Genomic DNA, 22,104 nt, shown 5'->3' on the forward strand with positions numbered 1-22,104 from the left:
TCATCTACTAGACAATGAAATATTCCTTGAGTGGGCTTAATAATACCCCAGAATAACACTGAAAGGATATGCAGTCATCCTTTCCAAAGCATTGTAAACAGAAATGTCAGTTATACTTAACAGAATCTACATTGTAATAGCTAAATAACATTATAGTAACAAAATAATGAGTCTCCTCTGCTGTTTTTTTTGAAAAGTTTCTATAAAATTGGCAATTTTGCCCTTAAATTCTTGGTAAAACTTACAAGTGAACCCATTTAGACCTGGAAGTGTGTGAAGATCTTTAGTAATAAATTTATCTAATACAAAGGGACTATTCAGATTTGCTGAATTATTTCTGGTGTCAGTTTTTTTTTTAAAGGAACATTTCCAATGCATCTAGGTTTTCAAGTTTATTAGCATGAAGTGGTTGGCAGTATCTTCTTTTTTCCTTTTAACATCTGAAAGAACCATAAGGATGTCTTCCTTTTAAGATTTCTGGTACTGTTCATAGTTGACCCTTGAACAACATGGAGGGTTAGAGACACCAAACCCTTGTGCAGTTGAAAATCCACATATAACTTTTGACTCCTTAAAAATGTAACTACTAATAGCCCACTGTTGACTAGAGGCCTTACAGATTACATCAACAGTCAGTCAAGTAACACATAATTTGGATGTTCTATGTATTATATACTATATTCTTACAATGAAGTAAAATAGTAAAGGAAATGTTAAGAAAATCACAAGGAAGAGAAAATATATTTACAGTAACGTCTTTATGGAAAAAAAATCCATGTTCAGGCAGACCTACGCAGTTCAAACCTATGTTGATCAAGGATCAACTCTATTTGTGCCTTCACTTCAATCTCAGTGTTGCCAGGGATGAATTCAGTTTAGTCATTTCCAAGAATGAACTGTTGGCTTTGGTGATCTCTCTACTGTATGTTTATATTCTATTTAATTTCTTTTTAAACTTTATTATTTTTGTTTCTTTGGGTTAAATTGCTATTTTTTATCTAACTTCTTATGATGATGGCTTAGCTCATTAATTTTCAGCCATCCTTCTTATCTAATATATGTCTACATCTATATAAATACCTATGTAGATATATATTTGAGGCTATATATGTAGATATATATTTGAGGCTATAGATTACATTAGAAATACCGCTTTAATGTTATTTTATAATTTTGATATGTCAAATTTTTCATTGGCAATTTGTTCAAGAAATTATTAATTTCCCTTGGGATTTATTCTGTGTATCATGGATTACTTAGAAATTTGTTTAATTTCCACATATATGAATATTTTCAATCTATCTTTTTAAAATTATAATTAAAAACTTGCAACATAAAATTTACCATCTTAACCATTTTCAAATGTACAGTACAGCCATGTTAACTATATACATATTGTGCGACAGATCTCTAGAATTTTTCATCTTGTAAAACTGATAGTATATACTCACTGAACAAATATTCAGTTCTCCCTCCCCCTAGCTCCTGGCAACCAATATTATACTTTCTGTTTCTAAGAGTTTGAGCACTTTAGATATTTCAGATAAGTAGAATCGTGAAGCAATTGTCTTTTTTTATGATGGGCTTATTTTACATAGCATAATAATCTAAAGGTTTGCCCATGATGTTGCATATGACAGGATTTCCTTCTTTTTTAAGACTGAATAAGGGGCGCCTGGGTGGCGCAGTCGGTTAAGCGTCCGACTTCAGCCAGGTCACGATCTCGCGGTCCATGAGTTCGAGCCCCGCGTCAGGCTCTGGGATGATGGCTCAGAGCCTGGAGCCTGTTTCCGATTCTGTGTCTCCCTCTCTCTCTGCCCCTCCCCCGTCATGCTCTGTCTCTCTCTGTCCCAAAAATAAATAAACGTTGAAAAAAAAAATTAAAAAAAAAAAGACTGAATAGTCCACTGTATGTATATACCACTTTTCATTATCCATTCATTTCTTAGTGAATATTTAGGTTGTTGCCACATATCAACTATTGTGAATAATGCTACAGTGAGTGTGATAGTACTCTTTAAGACCTTAATTTCAATTCTTTTGGATAAACACCCAGAAGGATTTCTGGGTCATGTTCTATTTTTAATTTTTGAGTAATCTCTGTATTGTTTTTCTATAATGGTTGCACCATCACATTCTTACGAAAAGTGCATAAGTGTTTCCATTTCTCCACATCCTCACTACCATTTGGTATTTCTCCTCCTCCTTCTCCTCCTCCTTATTCTTCTCCTCCTTATCTACCTTTTCCTTATTCTCCTTCTCTTCTTTCTTTAAAAATTTTTTTAAAAAAGTTAATTTATTTTTGAGACAGAGAGAGAAAGTGCAAGCAGGGGGTGGTCAGAGAGAGAGGGAGACACTGAATCCAAAGCCCAAACTCTGAACTGTCAGCACAGAGACTGATGTGGGGCTCGAACCACAAACTGCGAGATCATGACCTGAGCTGAAGTCTGACACTTAACCGACTGACTGAGCCACCCAGGCACCCCTCTTCTTTTTTTGATAGTGCAACCCTACTGAATGAGGAGATATATCACTGTGGTTTTTATTTGCATATCCCTAATAATTAGTGATGCTAAACATTTTTTTATACAGCTGTTGGCCATTTGTCTACCTTCGTTGGAGAGAGTATATTCAAGTCCTTTGCTATTTTTAATTGGATTATTTTTGTCATTGAGTTAGAGTATTTTATATATCCTGTATAATAATGTGTGTGTGTTTTCAATGTTTATGTATCCATTTTGAGAGAGAGCATGAGCAGCAGAGAGGCAGAGAGAGAGTGGGGGAGAGAGAATCCTAAGCAGGCTCCACACTGAGGTGAGATCTGGGATGAAATCAAGAGTTGGACGCTCAACTGATTGTGCCACCCAGGCATCCCACTAATATGATTTGCAGATGTTTTCTTCCATTGTATAAGTTGCTTTTTCACTGTGTTGTTGATTTATTTATTTTCTGTGCATAAGTTTTTAAGTTGGATGTAGTCCATTTGTCTATTCTTGCTTTTGTGTTCTGTGTTTTTGGAGTCATATCCAAGACATCACTGTCAAATCCAGTATCATGAAGATTTTCTCCTATGTTTTTTTAGGAGTTTTATAGTTTCAGGTCTTATGTTTAGGTCATTAATCCATTTTGAATTAATTTTTATAAATAGTGCAAGGGAAGAGCCCAAATTTGTTCTCTTGTTTATGGATTTCCAGTTTTCTCAACACCATTTGTTGAAAATGGCATTCTTTCCCTATTGTGTAGCCTTGGTACTCTTGTTGAAGGCATTTGACCATATACAAGAGGGTGTATTTCTGGGTTCTCTATTCTTTATGTTGGTACCATACTGTTTTAACTACTGTAACTTTGTAATATTTTTTAAAATTAGAAAGTATAAAGCATTGTTATTTTTTCAAGATTACTGGCCTATTTGGGGTCCTTTGAGAATGTATATGAATTTTAGGCTGGTCTTTTCTATTTCTGCAAAATAACAATTAAAAAAGCAATTGGGGGGGCGCCTGGGTGGCGCAGTCGGTTAAGCGTCCGACTTCAGCCAGGTCACGATCTCGCGGTCCGTGAGTTCGAGCCCCGCGTCGGGCTCTGGGCTGATGGCTCAGAGCCTGGAGCCTGTTTCCGATTCTGTGTCTCCCTCTCTCTCTGCCCTTCCCCCGTTCATGCTCTGTCTCTCTCTGTCCCAAAAATAAATAAACGTTTAAAAAAAAAAAAAAAAAAAAAAAAAAAAAGCAATTGGGATTTTGATAGGGATTGCATTAAATTTTTGGATTATTCTGGGTAGTATGGATAATTTGACAATAATAAGTCTTCCAACCTACAAACATGGAACCTCTTACTGTTTATTTGTCTTCTTTAATTTTTTTCAGCATTTTTTTGTTGTGGTTTTTACTGTATAAGCTATTCATCTTCTTGGCTAAGTTTATACCTAAGAATTTTATTATTTTTGAGGCAATTGTGAACAGGACTATTTTCTTAATTTCCTTTACAGATTGTTTTTAGTGTATAGAAATGCAACTGGTTTTGTGCGTTGCAACTAGTTTCGTATCTTGCAACTTTGCTGAATTCACTTATTAAGTTCTAACAATTTTTGGAATGTTTGTTTATTTTTGAGAGAGAGATATACAGAGAGAGAGAGAAAAAGAGAGAGAGAGAGAGGCAAAGAGAGAGGGAGACACAGAATCCAAAGCAGGCTCCAGGCTCTGAGCCATCAGCACAGGCCCCAACGTGGGCCTTGAACTCACAAACCGTAAGATCATGACCTGAGCTGAAGTCAGATGCTTAACCAACTAAGCCACCCAGGTACGCCTCTAACAATTTTTTTTGAAAGAAATCCTTCCTTAAGGTTTTCTACATGTAAGAACATAGCATCTGCCAACAGAGAAAATTTTACTTCTTCCTTTTTGATTTGGATGCCTTTTATTTCTTTTTCTTATCTAATTGTTCTGTTTAGGGCTTTTAGTACTGTTGGATAGAAATGGTGAGAAAGGAATCCTTGCCTTGTTCCTAATCTTAGAGGGAAAGTTTGTTTTTTTACCTTTGAGAATAATGATAGCTATGGGCTTTCATTTGTGGTTTTTATTCTGTTGAGGTAATTTCCTTATAATTTTAGTTTGCTGAGTGTTTCCATCATGAAAGTGTGTTGAATTGTGTCAAATGCTTTTGCTCTATCAATTGAGATAGGTAGTTACTGCCCTTTACTGAAGTGATATATTGTTTGATTTTCATATCCTGAACCATCTTCATATTAAATGAATAAATCTCACTTGGTCTTGGTATATAACAGTTTTAATGTATTGTTGAGTTTAGTTTGCTTATATTTTGTTGAGGATTTTTGTGTCAACATTCATCAGGGATATTGGACTGTACTTTTCTTGTATTATCTTTGCCTGATTTGGTATCAGGGTAATACCAGCTTCATAAAATGAGTTTGAAAGTATTCCCTCCTCTTCACTTTCTTGGAAGAGTTTAAGAATTCCTGTTAATACTTCTTTAAAAGTTTCATAGAATTTTTCAGTGAAGTCATCTGGTTCTGGGTTTTTCTTTGTTGGGAAGTTTTGATTACTAATTTCATCTCCTTACTAGTAACAGTTATTCTCAGATTTAAAATTCTTCATGATTTAGTCTTGCTAGGTTGTATATTTCTAGAGCTTTATCCATTTCTTGTAGGTTATCCAATTTGTTGGCATATAACTGTTATAGTAGTAGTCTCTTATCCTGTTTATTTCTGTTACGCCAATTACAATGTTTCCTCTATTATATTTTATTTTTGTTGAGTCTTCTACTTTTCTTAGTCTAGCTAAAGTTTGTCAATTTTGTTGATATTTAAAAAAAAACTGTTTCATTTTTTTCTATTGTTTATTCTCTTTTATTCCTGTTTTAATCTTCATTATTTCCTTTCCTCTGCTAGCTTTCTATTTAGTGTGTTCTTTTTCTAGTTCCCTGAAATGTAAAGTTACATTGTAGATCTGAGATCTTTGCTTTTTTTTTTTAATTTTTAAGAATTTTATTTACTTTGAGAGAGAGAGAGAAAGCACAAGTGGGGAGGGACAGAGAGAGTGTGATAGAGAGAGAATCCCAAGCAGGCTCTGCACTGTCAGCGTGGAAACTGATGCAGGGCTTGAACCCACAAACTGTGAGATCCTGACCTGAGCCAAAGTTAGTTGCTTAACTGACTGAGCCACCCAGGAGTCACCCCCCTGCCCCCACACCTTGCTTTTGTTTTTAATGTATGTGTTCACTGCTATAAATTTACCTTTTGGTGCTGCTTTTGTTGTATCTCCTAAGTTTTGGTTTTTTTTTTTTTTTTTCTTTTTTTCTTTTAGAGAGATAGTGCTGAGCGGTGGGGAGGGGCAGAGGGACAATCTTAAGCAGGCTCCACTCTCAGCATGGAGCTCAGTGTGGGGCTTGATCCCATGACCCTGGGATCATGACCTGACTTAAAATCAAGAGTCGGATGCTCAACAGACTAGCCACCCAGGTGCCCGTTATTATTTTTTTTCTTAAGATATTTTCTAATTTCTTATGACTTTTTTCTTTGACCTATTGATTGTTCAAGAACGTATTTTTTTTTAATGTTTATTTATTTTTGAGAGAGAGAGAGAGAGAGACAGAGTATGAGCAGGGAAAGGGCAGAGAGAGGGACACAGAATCCAAAGCAGGCTCCAGGCTCTGAGGTGGCAGCACAGAGTCTGATATGAGGCTTGAACCCACGGATGGAGAGATCATGACCTGAGCCAAAGTCAGCTGCTTAACCAACTGAGCCACCCAGGCACCCCAAGAATGTATTTTTAAATTTTAGTAGCTTTGTAAATTTTCCATTTTCCTTTTGCTATTGACTTCTAGCTTCATTTCATTGTAATTGGAAAAGATACTTGATAGGATTTAAATCTTAAATTTGTGAAGATTTGTTTTGTGGCCTCACGAATGATCTATCCTGTAGAATGTTTCTTGTGTGCTTAAGAAGAATGTATATACTGCTATTATTGGGTGGAGTGCTATTTTTACGTCTATTAGGTCCAATTAGTCTATACTATTGTTCAAGTCCTCTGTTTCTTTACTGATCTTTGAATTGGTTGATCTATATATTATTGAAGAAGAAATATCAAAATCTTTAGTATTATTGTGTCAATATTTGTTGTGTATATTTGGGTACTCTGCTGTTAGGTGCATATTTATTTATTGTTATACCTTCCTTACGAATTGACTTTTTTTTTTTAATCATCATAATGTCCTTGTCTCTTGTGACAATTTTTGACTTGAAGTCTATTTATCTGATATATGTATGGCAACTCTTGCTCTGTTTTGATTACCATTTTCATGGAATATCTTTTTCTATCCTTTCATGTCCAGTTTATGTACGTCCTTATGTCTAAAATGTGTCTCCTATAGATAGCATATAGTATAGCTTATTTTTTTTTATCCATTCAGCCACTCTGTCTTTGATTGAAGGAGTTTAACTTATTTACATTTAAAGTAATTATTGATAGAATAGAATTTACTACTGTCATTTTGTTCATTGTTTTCTTCATGTCCTGTAGTTATTTTGTCATTCCTCTCTTGCAGCTGTCCTTGGTGTGTTTTGCAGGTTTGTTTCTTGTTTGTTTGTTTGTTTGTTTGTTTTGTAGTGGCATGCTTTGATTGCTCTCTTACTTTCTTTTCTGCATTTTCCATAGGTATTTTCTTTGTGGTTACTATGGGAATTACAGGAAACAGATATCTTACAGTTATAATAATCTATTCAAACTAATAATATCAGTCATATAAAAAACTCTATTCCTTTACATTCTTCCTCTTCCATTTTATATTACCAATGTCACAAATTACATCTTCATATATTTTGTATTCTTATTGTTAAATTTTTATTTGTAAAATTCTATATCAGAATTAAAAGTAGTTTACATGACACCATCATAGTAGTACAGGTTTCTGTATGTATATTCACCTTTGCCAGAAAGCTCTACATTTTCATATGCTTTAGTGTTACTGTTTAGTGTCCTTTTGTTTCTTTTTTCCTTTTCAACATAAAGAACTCACTTTAGCAATACTTAGAAGACAGGCATGTTTAGCAGTTGATGGACTCCCTCAGCTTTTGTTTATCCGGGAAGGTCTTTATCATTCCTTCAACTTTTCTGAATGTTTAAAATTTTCTTTAATAAAATGTTGGGATAAAAAAAAGTGAAGTTAAGAAAATTTCAAAGAAAAACTAAGAAAATTTATTATTAGCAGGTTCACACCAAAGGATGTTAAAGGATGTTAAGACCTTAACATGAATGTTATTATCTGGAATTATATTTGCCTATTCCTTGAGGAAACAAATTGCAGTGAAGTGGACAAACCATAAATGTACCATCAATGAATTTTGACAAATGCCATTACTGTCATCCTGGAAGTGCCCTTGCTTTTATGTCTAAAGGATATTTTTGCTGGGTACAGAATTCTAGGATGACAGTTATTTTCATCTAGTATTACAAAAGATATGATTCCATTGTTTGGGTTTCTCCTTTTTTTCTTTTTTTCTGTTTAAAAGCTAGATTTTATTCTAATAGTCTGAGACTAGCCTGTTTTGAAGACACTTTAACTGTTTTTAATTTCTTTGCATTTGTTTTTAGCAATTTCATCAGCATATGCCTATAGAATTCTATTTTATTCAGCTTGGGTTTCATTAAGACCTCTTGAATCTGTACCTTGGGGTGTTTCATCAACTTTGGAAAGTTCTCAGTCATTATCTTTTGAGATATTGAATCTTTCCCATTATCCCTCTCCTTTCTTTCTGACACCAGTTATATGTATTCTAGACCACTTCGTTGTTTCCACTTCTCCTAACCTCTAATGTGTGCTTTCTATCTTTGTTTTTCTACATGCTTCATTCTTAATATTTTCTTTTCACCTATTTTCCAATTCACTGAATCACTCTTTGGCTATACCTATAGATGTTTCACAAGACCCTCTCCCCTTCCCGACCTTAACCCAAACAGTCATAGCTCACCACCACTATCTGACATATGACCAAAACTTCTGGTCTTATTACTCTGAATCTGGGTTTAAATCTGTCACCATGGAAGCCCAGGATTCTCAGACTATGCTTATTCCATAAAATTGAATCCCCATTTCTTTGGGCAGTGAGGCAACTTTCCCACCATTTTCTTTAGTTTATATATTTATTTGTCTCACTCCATAGGATCCATAGGCTATCCATAGGATAAAAGCTTCAGGAAAGAAATGATTTTTGGGTGTCAGTTCACTATTGCATCCCTACTATATGAACAGTGCTGGGTATATAGATGTAAACAGTCAATAAATATGTGTTAAACAAACGAACAGTATTCCACTTTTCTTTTATTTCTTTTAATACTTTCCCCACTTCTCTTTTATAAGAAATCAACAAAGTGAAACTTTATAAAAAACATCAGAAACTTTATTTTAAAAATAACAACAACAACAAGCCACATAGGAGAGCATAACAACTAAACACTAGGAAATAATATATAGTCAACTAGGGTTTGAAAGCAGAGAAGAAAATTGATTGGTTATTTTATATTACCTTCCCCCAAACTGATAGGTCCACCATGGATTCTGGAATGAAAAACACTCTTCCGCTGTCCAATTTGATTCTTGACTTGTCGACACAGTGGTATATTATTGCTAGTATTGAAATTCATGCATTTGGGACAGAAATGAGTCAACTAGCTCTCTAAATTTGAGTGAATCTGATACTTGATTACTCTGCTCCAATGACCTTTTGTAGCAATAGTGACTTACTGGTACCCAAAGCCAAAATCTCTCTGAATCTCAAGTTATGTCATTGAAGTTTATAGAATTAGGTTTTAAAGCTTCTGAAATGCCTTGTTTCCCCTTACCAAATCATTTTCCTCCTCTTTAGCTTGAGGACAAAGATGCGGAGGTAGGAAAAATGGGGTAGGAAAGCTGTACTGAACCAAATGTTGGTGAATATAAATCATCATTTATCTTCCTTCTTCTTTTGTCAGTGGCAGCATACCTCTATGGATAGGATCTTCCAGTTTATACACGTTGCTATGAGTGGTGAGAGCAAATTTTCATGCATAACAAACTCAAGAGGCCTTCCATCTGAATGCTTTCAGTCTCTTTTATACATATACTTTTCCCTGGCAATCTCTAAGTAGACTTTAGTATAGGATCAACTAGATTTCAACCCACATTGTGGGTACCATTTTCACTTGAGTTCTATGGAAAGTTTTAAAGGGCACTAATATGTCTCTTTCTACTTAGACTACTAAAATGTTGCAGAATCACATTTAAATATTTAGCACTAAAACTCACTACACCATCTCCACCCTGCCCCTTGAAGTTAATTTTCTTAATCAAATACTTAAAGTGTACAAGTATATGCTCATTATAAGATGTCACCAATTACAGATATGTAAGTATTAAGCTTTTCTATTTTCTCTCTTCATGCCCCTTTCCCCCAAAGAAACCAATATTATCACTCTGGTTATTATATGCCCATCCATATTCTCCTCATTCAAATATAAATAAATATATAAGCTCCTTGCCACCACCAATATTTTTCAGAAAAACAGGATCAAATCCTACATATCACTCTAGATGGACTAGAAATCTGTCCCGGTAATCATGATTCCCAGAACAACTTCATTTTGAAGTTAGAATTAAAATTACTCTGTAATTTGTCCTTATTTATAGTGAATTCCATAGGGGCCTAAGAGATTTTTTAAACAGACTAGGTCTCCATAGGTATTTGTTAGATTGAAGCAAAAAATAAAAGCAAGGAGATAGCTTAATGTTATAAAGTTTTTCAAGATATTTGATGATAGTTTGAAATAAAGCAAAATAAAGTGAAAGAGCCAAGAATGGACTATGAGACTATGGTATATTTAAAAGTTATAACTTCCACGAATGTGGGCTTTTACAATTATGTAAAATATATAATTGTCCCATGAGATTATTTCAAAAATCAAAATTAAGTACTAAGTAATAGTAGAGTCCATTAATAAAACTGGGGCTAAATTTCTGTGAACCTGTTTCTTTAAATATGCAGTGGCTTTGCCAACAATTAATTTGAAATATTATTTCCCATAAAGCTGTTTGGAAAATCTAAAACAACTATATAAGGAAGAAAAAGCTTGTAATGGTGAAAAGTAAAAGTCTTGATTCTTCTGTTAAAGGTTATGCATTTTAATATGATCTTTTGGCTGATTTATGTAAAGCTTTGTATTTTTCATTTTCTCAAGGCTGCCACTGTAGTGATGTATGGTACATTTTAGCATCAAGTTTGCCATAAGCAATAAAGCCTGGGCCCCAAAGAAATTTTAATATATTTCCCCATTTTTTAACCTGGAGCTTTCCATTATTCAGTTATTTTGTTTAAGATCCCCTGTTTAGTTGATATAAGTTTTATATTCACATAAATAACTTCACAATTTTAACTTACAGATAAAATTTAAATAGATTAATTATTTGATAGAGAAGTTTAAGGGTCATCATATGTAAAGTGAAAATCTTAGTGATAATTTAAATTTTACACTGACAATCTGTCTAAAGGTTGTATTTTTATATTCTAGTCTGTTTGGAGCATTTTTTTTTTTCTCTAACAACAAGATAAAAGAAAAATAAACAAGAAATTGACTTTCATTAAATGGTATGCAACAGGAAAAGGAAGCACATGTCTATAAAATTCTGTAAGAAGAAAAAAATGAAGAAAATAACAATTATAAATTCAAAGATCTTATTCCAGAACTAATAGTTGTTACAGAGAGTATAAAGATAAAAAGGGAATAGTCCTCAAGAAATTCATGACCTAGTGTTAATAACAAGTGCTTAAACATTATAAGATATAGCTGATTATTTGTCACAAGAAAGGAAGAAACGAAGTGTTAGGACAGTTCATCAGGTGGGGCCATGAATGTTTGAGCTCAAGCTCAATCTGCCATGAATATCATGGGTAGGATATAAACAGTTAAAGAAAGTGAAGAAGAAAGGAAGACAAATAAGATAGAAAAAGCAAAGGCAAGAGAGGAGAGAAGCATAAGGCACAGTAAGAGAGTATCCATCTAATGACTCCATACTACTGGAGTAAAGGATACACGTAGGGGGGTCCTGAGAGCAAGACTGAGAAAGGATGTTATGGTTAACATGTTGGACAGTCTTCAATTCGTGGCTAAATATCTTTTTTCTTAGAAAAAAATGTCGCTGTATTACACATTTTTGTGCACAGAAACAAAATCTAGGAAGAAAAATCAAGATGGCGGTGGGACAGAATTTGGGGATAATGAAAGCGAGGAGTCCACTTCAGGAAGCTTTATGTTCTCCAAGAGTTTAGGCAAGATACTACTTTCACTAGAGAGATGGGCATGGAGATGGAATGGTGTAAAAGATAAATTAGACTAGCATGTAAAGAACTAGATAACCAACTTAATGTCATGGTAAAAGAGAGAGAGCTGTAAGAAATGATGCCAGTATTCTTTTCCTGAGTTATTAGGGGGGAAACAGTTGTGTTAAATAATAAAAATAAGGAGAAAGTACATTTAGAGAGGACAATGAGTTCAAGGTTTGTACACAATGAACTTGACAAATACTGAATACAGTCACATCCAGCAGCCAGTCGGAAATAAGGATCTTTAAGGAGAAAGAGCAGTTATCAGCAGAAAGATCAGAAAAAGAGTGACTTGAGAATCATCTGCATAAAGCTGAAAAGTAGACTGTGGGAGAAGATGAAATCCCAGAGACAGAAAATATGAAAAAATTAAAAAAAAATGTAGCCATAAAAGGAACTTGGGAGTATATACTTGTTGAAGGTAAGAAGCAGAGAAACTACTGAAGGAAACAGAAGAAATCTTGAGCGAGTTCAAGTCAGAATGGTACAGGGACATGTAACCATTATAGGGGAATTTTTCAAGGAGGTGGTGGCCAATATTATCAAGGAACAGGATTAATTAAAGATTATGAAGATTGAGAAAGGACCAAGAGCACTTCATCAAAGTAACTGAGGTCAAGCTAGATTGCAAATGTTATAGAGTGAATGGAAATTAAAAGAATTTAGGGAACAGATATATATTTTCAGAGTGGTATTCAAGATACTACATTCTAGATCTATTATTTGGGGTGGAGGTTTAATTAATTTACTCTGAATTTGTAATAGCAATGTGATTTTGATAAAACATGTGAGAAAGTATCTATATTTTTGCCCTCTAGCATTTATTTACCTTCCTTTTGGAAATCATACTTCGTTTTCCCTCTAGAATCCTCTTCTCTACTACTTGGGTGAGTTCAGGAGTAAAGCTGGTGACTAAAACAATGTGATAACACCACACATCTATTAGAATGGCAAAAGTCCAAAATATTGACAACACTAAATGCTGATGAGGATGCTGAGCAACAAGAATTCTCATTCATTGCTGGTGGGAATATAAAATCATGTAGCCACACTGGATGACAGTTTGGTAGTTTCTTATAAAAACTAAACACAGCCTTAACCATATGATCCAGCAATCACACTCCTTGGTATTTACCCAAGGGAATTGAGAACAAAAACTGGCACATAGACATTTACAGCAGATTTACTCATAATTGCCAAAATTCAGAAGCAACAAAGATGTCCTTTGGTAGGTGAATGATAAGTAAACTGTGGTACATCCAGACAACAGACTGTTACTCAGCACTTAAAAACTAACGAAAAGACATGGAGGAAGCTTAAATGCATATTCCTAGGTAAAAAAAGCCAAACTGAAAAGACTACATATTGTATGACTACAACTATATGACATTCTGGAAAAGATAAAACTATAGAGACAGTGACAAGATTAGTAGTTACCAGGGGTTAAAGGGAAAGCAAGGATAAACAGGCAGAGCACTGAGGATTTCTGGGGCAGTGACACTATTTTGTATGATACTGTAATAGTGGATACATGTCATTATACGTTTGTTCAAATCCATAGAATATACATCATTAAGAGTAAACCATAATATATATATACTTTGGGTGATAATGATGCGTCAGTGTGAGTTACATTGTTACACTGACTGTAACAAATGTACCACTCTGATGCCTGATGTTGATAGTGGGAAAAGCTGAGCATGAGTGGGAACTCTGTTCCAGATACTCAATTTTGCTGTGAACCAAAAACTGTTGTAAAAAATTAAGTCTGTTCAAAGTAAACTCGTCTAATGTCAGCAAAGATAATACCCAAGAATTACGTTAACAATTTGGCTATTATAGATAATGCTGCTATAAACACTAGGGTGCATATATTCCTTTGAATTAGTATTTTTGTATTCTTTGGGTAAATGCCTAGTAGTGCAAGCTGGATCATAGGGTAGAGGCATAGGGTGGTGCTATCTTTAAGTTTTTAAGGAACCTCCATAGTGTTTTCCAGAGTGGCCATGCCAGCTTGCATTCCCATCAACAGTTTAAGCGGGTTCCCCATTCTCTGCATCCTTCCCAACACCTGATGTTTCTTGTGCTAATTTTAGTCATTCTGATAAGTATGAGGTGGTATCTCATTGTGGTTTTGATTTGTATTTCCCTGACGATGAGTGATGTTGAGCATTTTTTCATGTGTCTGTTGGCTATCTGTATGTCTTCTTTGGAAAAAATGTTTATTCGTGTCTTCAGCCCATTTTCTACTTAGATTATTCATTTCCGGGGTGTTGAGTTTTGTAAGTTCTTTATATTTTTTGGATACTAACCTTTTATCACCTATGTCATCTGCAAATATCTTCTCCCATTCTGTAGTTTGTCTTTTAGTTTTGTTCGTTGTTTCCTTTGCTGTGTAGAAGCTTTTTATTTTGATGAAGTCCAGTAGTTTATTTTTGCTTTTGTTTCCCTTGCCTCAGGAGATACATCTAGAAAGAAGTTGCTAGAGCCGATGTCAAAGAGGTTACTGCCTGTGCTTTCTTGTCTAGGATTTTTATGGTTTCAGGTCTCACATTTAGGTCTTTAATCTGTTTTGAATTCATTTTCGTGTATGGTGTAAGAAAGTGGTCCAGTTTAATTCCTTTGAAAGTTGCTGTCCAGTTTTCCCAACACCATTTGTTGAAGAGACTTTTTCCTTTTGGATATAAAAATTGTGTTTTTTAATGTTACAAAATAACCAGTAAGAGTTAATGATATTCTTCCTGATTGTCCAATAATGTTGATAAAATGAATACTGTATCAAAACAAAAATGACAAATCATGTTGGTGACACCCAGTAGAATAAACTTGATTGGCTAAATAAAGTGATTGCCTTTTCATCCTGATTTTCAAATGCTCTGCATCATTATATAATCGGAGGAGATGAGAGCAGGGAAGAGAGAAAGGGGAAAATAAACCAGCGTGATGAAAGCAAAGAAATGTTACAGAAGTGAGAGTTGAAGATGAAATAAACGGGAAAAAGGGCACACATCAGACAGAGGTCATGGACAGGACATGGTAACAAAAGTCATAGAAAGTGAATCCTGAAGAAATTGCCAATAAGAATGAACAAGGCTTTCACATTTCCCCAACTAATCAATGTTTCTATTAGAATAAAAAAATGTAAAGAAAGAGCTGGATATAGTAATTGGGAAAATACTATGTAATTTTTTCCATAAATGGCAGTTTAGTAAGCAATGTCCAAAAATGCTTTTTAAGAATTATGTATATAATTAGATGTTCTGTAGTTGTCAGGCAATGGGGACACCTAAAAAAAAGAAGAAGGAAAACTCACCATATTTATTCATATTTATCCCACCTTAAAGAAATCACATTCTTTTTTTCAAGAGGGCAAATGGACTGTGAAAACCAATGAAATACTAAAACAACAAGTGAATAAGGAGCTATTTAGGTAAAGCCGAACATACAGTGAGTGATGTCTAAACAAGAATTCGGTGGTTTTTATTTTCTGTGCATTGCACGTGGCAGCAATAGTAGCAGAGAAATAGAAGGTAAGAGGTTCCTTTCATTGGATATGAAGGAGGTTTGGATAGTACGACTTAATTTTCTTGAGGATTAACAGCTTTTGGGGAAAAGATCACCAGTAATCATCTAGCTTAATTCAGTGACTTACTTTCAATCCTGTCAACCCCAATTTTTCTGGACACTAGTAATTATTTTCTCACTTTGGAAACTCATTCTAAGATTTCTGGAGTTACCATTCTTTTCCTTCCTTTGCCAATCCTCATTAAACCCTTTTGATCCTTCAGATTCCCTGTCATATATATAACTTGGGTGTGCCTCAAGACTTGGTGACAGAACATGAAAGATGCGGAAAACTTTTTCTGATCCTTTACATCCCAAGGAATGGACCTTAAATTTTTTTTTTTTTAATGTTTACTCATTTTTGAAAGACAGAGAGAGAGACAGAGCACAAACAGGGGTGGGGTGGAGAGAGAGGGGGACACAGAATATGAAGCAGGTTCCAGGCTCTGAGCTGTCAGCACAGAGCCCGACGTGGGGCTCGAACTCACAAACCGCGAGATCATGACCTGAGCCGAAGTCGGACGCTCAACCGACTGAGCCACCAAGCTCCTCTCAAGGAATGGACCTTTTAGTCAAAGGATGCAATCCAGATCTTTACCTATTCCAAATACATCTTTATTTATTTATTTTTTAAAAAAAAATTTTTTTTCAACGTTTATTTATTTTTGGGACAGAGAGAGACAGAGCATGAACGGGGGAGGGGCAGAGAGAGAGGGAGACACAGAATCGGAAACAGGCTCCAGGCTCTGAGCCATCAGCCCAGAGCCTGACGCGGGGCTCGAACCCACGGACCGCGAGATCGTGACCTGGCTGAAGTCGGACGCTTAACCGACTGCGCCACCCAGGCGCCCCCCAAATACATCTTTAAATTGACATTCTGCTGTATGTTGACAATCAAGGTATTTAAAATAAAACCCTTTATCACACTTCTGCCTCACTTTCCATGTTTCACTTGTACTTCTGTTCTCGTGGATAGTTTTGGAAAATCTGTTTCTTTTTTTCCTCCACTCTTTTTTTAAAAAAATTTTTTTAATGTTTTATTTATTTTGAGAGAGAGAACCAGAGAGCGAGGGAGCACAAGTTGGGGAGGGGCAGAGAGAGAGGGAGACAGAATCTGAAACAGGCTCCAGGCTCTGAGTTGTCAGCACACAGCCTGACGCAGGGCTTGAACTCACTGACTGTGAGATCATGACCTGAGCCGAAGTCAGACGTTTAACCGACTGAGCCACCCAGGCACCCCCTTTTCCTCCAATCTTAAACTTCATGTAATGAAGCTCCGATTCTTCCTCAAACCTTTCCTCTCAGGCATATGTACAATAAACTAATTTTTATTTTACTAGCTGATTTAATATTTGATTATATAATATCCTGTCCTCTCACTACTTCATGTATATAGGATTCCCTTTTGAAGTGAATTGCAAACTCTTCGGAAATGTAATTTATTTTGCATCATATAGAGTTCTCAAAATTATAAACATTTGCAAAGTTCTTCACTAAGGATATGAAAAAAAAAACACTAATGCTTTTTTTAACCCTTTTAGCTATTGTTATAGAATTATATATACAGAACCAGTGCATGTATCTCAACTTTCTATTGAAATCACTGTTGAGTCTGAATCTTAGATTTACTTGCCTTGTCCTCCAAGTGCAATTCCAAAAAGCGTAGATAAGCAACAGGTGCAAATGCATCAGCTGAATGTATGACCACTTCTGATGCATCCCTAAAACACAAAAATTTTATAATGCATTTACTTACTACATAAATTATGGCAAATTGTTCTCTGCTAGTGTCTAGAAGAGACCAAAAATCCCCCTTTTGTATTTATTTCCACTGGTGAACAATATGTAGTGATTAACTACATATTAATAGTCCAATTTTTAATTGGGAAAAGGATCGGGGAAACGAAATTTCCAGGAAAAAGTAACGAAGCTTTTTGTCTTCATAACGACACACATTTCAACTTTCAGGTTCACTCAAAGCTCTCTGAGCACTTTTGAGACTTAAAATTCCTATTCAATTTCATTTTCACAAATTTGCTTGGTAGGGGCTAACCATTAAACAATAGCGCTTTATCTTCATTATTCCTTTCATTTTCAAGAGGTAATTCATTCAGTGTTTCACACAAAATCTCAATTATCCTTCACAAAAGCAGTGCTGGTGATGGTTTTAAGCTCTAGGTGAACTCTTCACACTGCAATATCGTTGCTATTAAAATTGATTGTCTGACATAGTAATTACCACATTCAGGTAAAATGATATGAACTGCTTGCTGGCACCATATGGATACATGTAAATTAACTCAACTTTTATCAAAGATACCCTGTAAAGCACATATGAATAACTAAGATGTGTGAAGTTCTAATAACTAATTATTTTTTATTGTTGTTTATTAAGAAAGCAATAGTGTTTTGCATTTCAACCAAAATTTTAAAAATAGAAATTCCCCCATATCTCTTTAATGCCTTGGGAGCTAGTTCCATTGTTTATATTACTACATTGTTAGCATTTTAACCTTTGTAGGATAGCAAGATAAATTGTTACTTTATTTGACTTTGCCACTAATGTAAGTTATTTTTGAGTCCACTTTCGTAATGTAAAGTTATTTAATGGCAATAAAAGGAACCTCAAAATACTTGGCTCCAAAATATTAAATTTTCATGGACAAAATCTGTTTACTTTCCCCTTTGAAAGATCAGAGATAGAAAAAAAAAATGTTTGATGATTAAAAAAGTCAACTACCATTCATGAACTTTTAATATCAAATATGCCTCTTGTTAGTGCTTAGGAAAAATAACATTAAAAAAGGCTTCTGTGACATTACAAGGAAAGCAACTTCTAGTATAAAAGAAACAGAATTATTAAAGAGTCAGGATCTTGACAGAAAGGTATAACTGCCTTCACAGGCTACATCAACCAAAAGATGTCTCAGGTATAATGAGGAGGAGGAGCAAGACAAAGTAAAGAGGGCCTCACGATTTCTCCCACGTGCCCCTCTGGCTTGATAGCCCTAATCCTATTTCTCCTACTTACTCCAGAGTTGCTTGTTCTGATCCTATCTTGGCTCAGCAATCAGAGTCCGATTCCAGTTCCTATGTACAGTCTCACTCTTACATTAAATTTCAATCTCCCTGTTCCTGATCTCAGCCGTGGATACGGACCCTGAGCCTTGATTATGCCTCATCTAGGCAGCTTGGTCTTGATATTCTCAACAATGGAGTACACCAAAACTCTAATTAACCCAGAACCAATGCTATGTCAGCAGAAAGGGTGTCAGCAACTCCCTTGTCACGCCAGTATTCTCCACTAGAAACAGAACATTGAGGGGCGCCTGGGTGGCTCAGTCGGTTGGGCGTCTGACTTTGGCTCAGGTCATGATCTCACGGTTCATGGGTTCGAGGCCCGCGTCGGCCTCTGTGCTGACAGCTCAGAGCCTGGAGCCTCCTTCGAATTCTGTGTCTCCCTCTCTCTCTGCCCCTCCCCCGCTCAGGCTCTGTCTCTGGGTCTCTCAAAAGTAAATAAACATTAAAAAAATTTTTTTAAAAAAGAGACAGAAGGTTGACAGCAAATAGCTCATTTAATAAATGTAATTACTGCATTCTGAATAAAGATCGTTATTCAGAGAAAACACAGATATTCTAAGCGCTAAATAAAGAATATGATTTTTATGGATTCTATTAAACCCATAATCTCTAATTGACTAACATCAATTCATTCACTTATACAATAAGCCAGCCAACTGGAAGAGACTAGATCTCAAATGAACAGTGTTTAATGCTACCATTGTTCTTCTTTACCCTTTTGGAATATCCTCAGAGTTACCCAGGAAATTAAGACCAACTGTGCCACAGCAAAAATGTTTTCCAGTTGGCTACTTTCCTGTCCTTTCTCTATTAATACAAAGAGTCTGGGCACTATCTCTTATACAAGTGGGGCTTCTCTGCAGCCAAGGGGCCTAGCCCATGTTCCCTTTCACTGTGGCATTAGACTTACCCCTATTTACAACTTCAAAAGGATAGGTGAGTCAGGCCAGGCTCCCAAGGTGTGAGATCAGGCCCTATCCCCTCACTTCAAAACAAAAAACCCTGACATTATCTCTTGAGACACAGCCATGGTCTTTGTTCCTACCCTTCTTCTAAAAAGACAACTGTAAACAGATACTCTGTGGATTCACACTTATCCTCATAGACATGTCCAGTATCATTTCTGCAAAGCCTTCCCTAGTTTTCTCCTTTATGTGCTTTAGTAATGTGTTCACAGACTTTTCATTGCACATCTACTACATTATAATTACGTGTTTGTATGCTTGTCTTCCTTCGTAGAGAGGGAACAGATTTTGATCACCTTTGTCTGACTTACCCCCACCCAACCTCTCTTGGCTCAGTACAGAGTACATTGCCTGGTATTTATCAGACATTTGCTGAATAAATGACTGTATAGTGAAACTTTGTTAAGTATCTTCACACACACTAGTGAGCTCTCACAAACTCACACTAATTTTTCAGTTACCTATCTTCGCATGAATATATACTTTTTCATATGTGCATGCTGTATGTATACATGTGTGTGTATACACCAATAATAGCATATAGGATCTCTAGCATAATAAAGATAATACTTAATAGGTCTAAAAATTTAAATATAAGGAAAATAGTTCATAAATTTAAGTAAATTCCCAGATTATACAGGATAGACGTCAGAAGGTAGATAAGTGCTTGATTCATCCTTATTGCTAAATGTCACATTATGATGCTCTGTGCTGAAGTATGCCTTGAGTGGGTAGAAAATAGGAGTAGGTGGGGAAAATGAGTACAAAGTATTTTAACCATGGAATTTAGTTCTCCCTCTCTCCCTCCTTCTTTCCTTCACATTCTTCCTTCCATCTGTTCACCCATCCATCCATCCATGCATGCATCCATCCCATGTGTAGCAACTTTACATTAGCAGGATAGTAATACCAATACTAATAATTCAAATGGAAAGATGGAGTTGTATCAAATACTGACATTTACAAAATATGTTCATCGACAGAAGAAAATCACTTCCATTAAAACAACATTAAGAGTTCAGTTTTTATGTCTGATACACACAGATATATATTTCAAAGTAAGAAGTAATAAGTAGGCTCTTTATTTGAGGATCTACAATTGTCTTGCAATTATCCTCCTTTGTTAAAGGCTAGGCTATAATTCTTTTCCTCAAGGCCTTTCCAGAAACAAACAAACAAACAAAACACCCACCTTTATTTTCTGAACTAAAAATCTGTACCTAGAAGTGAGTAATAACATTCTAATTGACATGAAAAGTGAATTGTGAAATGTTCTAGTTAGTAAGTTTTAAAATTACTTCCAGACAAAGACTGCTATATGAGTTTCCTGTAAGATTTAAAAAATGTTAATTGAGGCAAAATGTATATTATAATAAACATCCAGAACCACCTCAATTTCTCTAAATTACTTCATTATACAAAAAGGATTCAATCTGTGTTTTTGAAAAAAAAAATCCCTAATAATAATCAAATCATTTTGCAAGTAAAAGTTTATTTTTTCTCCCCTTAGAGGTGGTCTTCTCCTTCTCATCAAAAAAAATATATATATACAAATTGATTTAGACATTTGAAATGAGCTTCCTAATAATCAATTAGTTTTATGCCAACTGTGGCAGGCCACTATTAAATCAAATAGAACAGGATAAATTGTTAAATTTGTCCAAGGAATGAATTCAAAGTTACAAGATCCAGATTGATTGATTGATTGATTGATTGATTTATGAGAGACAGGGAGAGACAGAGCACAAGTGGGGGAGGGGCAGAGAGAGAATAAGACACAGAATCCGAAGCAGACTCCGGGCTCTGAGCTGTCAGCAGAGCCCGACATGGGGCTCGAACTCACAAACTATGAGATCACTACCTGAGTCAAAGTCGGACGCTTAACTGACTGAGCCACCCAGGTGCCCCTACAAGATCCAGTATTATTAATGGTTAATTGTTAACAAACAGTTACAAGAACTACACTTTTAATTGTATCTCTAAGTCAAATAATTTTAATTTGTCTAACGTGTTATATTAGGACTTTGGTATGGGTGATTTTCCCACCTCTCCTGTTGCAGGAAGAACTCCTACAGGGCAGGGCAGTAGCTTGCAGAGCTCTGCTCACACAATTCATCTCAATAAATGATTATTCAGGGGCGCCTGGGTGGCGCAGTCGGTTAAGCGTCCGACTTCAGCCAGGTCACGATCTCGCGGTCCGTGAGTTCGAGCCCCGCGTCGGGCTCTGGGCTGATGGCTCGGAGCCTGGAGCCTGTTTCCGATTCTGTGTCTCCCTCTCTCTCTGCCCCTCCCCCGTTCATGCTCTGTCTCTCTCTGTCCCAAAAATAAATAAACGTTGAAAAAAAAAATTTTTTAAATAAATGATTATTCAATTGAACTGAACAGCTCATTTCGGCACTAGAGGGTTCCTTTTTTTTTTTTTTAAAGTAGGGGGTTCCATACCTCCCCTGACATCCCTCTCTACGATAGCATGACTAATTTCCCTCATGCTATTGTCTTGGTCAGGCTCAGGTTTCTGTGCCTACAAATGATGTCTACAAAAGATTCAGTGTTTAGGGCTAAAGCCCTATAATAAACAGACCTTCTGGTTATGTAGTGTAAAGCAGTACATCTCTTAGAATTCTAAGTTGT

The 22,104-nt window shown here is 35.6% G+C and overlaps 1 protein-coding gene across 2 annotated transcripts in view; it reads right to left on the minus strand.

Moving 5' to 3' along the window:
* DPH6 (diphthamine biosynthesis 6) overlaps positions 1 to 22,104 on the minus strand; it is a 198,283-nt gene that overhangs the window by 9,641 nt on the left and 166,538 nt on the right. Inside the window, exons 8-9 of one of the 2 annotated variants that reach the window (XM_025919641.2) lie at positions 17,061 to 17,148; positions 8,887 to 15,149 (exon numbers count right to left, since the gene is read on the minus strand). In XM_025919641.2, coding sequence (XP_025775426.1) covers positions 15,096 to 15,149; positions 17,061 to 17,148 — 142 coding nt within the window. In that variant the 3' untranslated portion in view covers positions 8,887 to 15,095. Of the gene's footprint in view, positions 1 to 8,886; positions 15,150 to 17,060; positions 17,149 to 22,104 lie in introns of those variants that run through there. The other variant, XM_086710304.1, reaches the window with a different exon arrangement.

This window comes from Puma concolor, chromosome B3 (genome assembly GCF_028749965.1).
Source record: "Puma concolor isolate L17-30 chromosome B3, mPumCon1.1.hap2, whole genome shotgun sequence".
NCBI classification, from domain to species: Eukaryota; Metazoa; Chordata; class Mammalia; order Carnivora; family Felidae; genus Puma; species Puma concolor.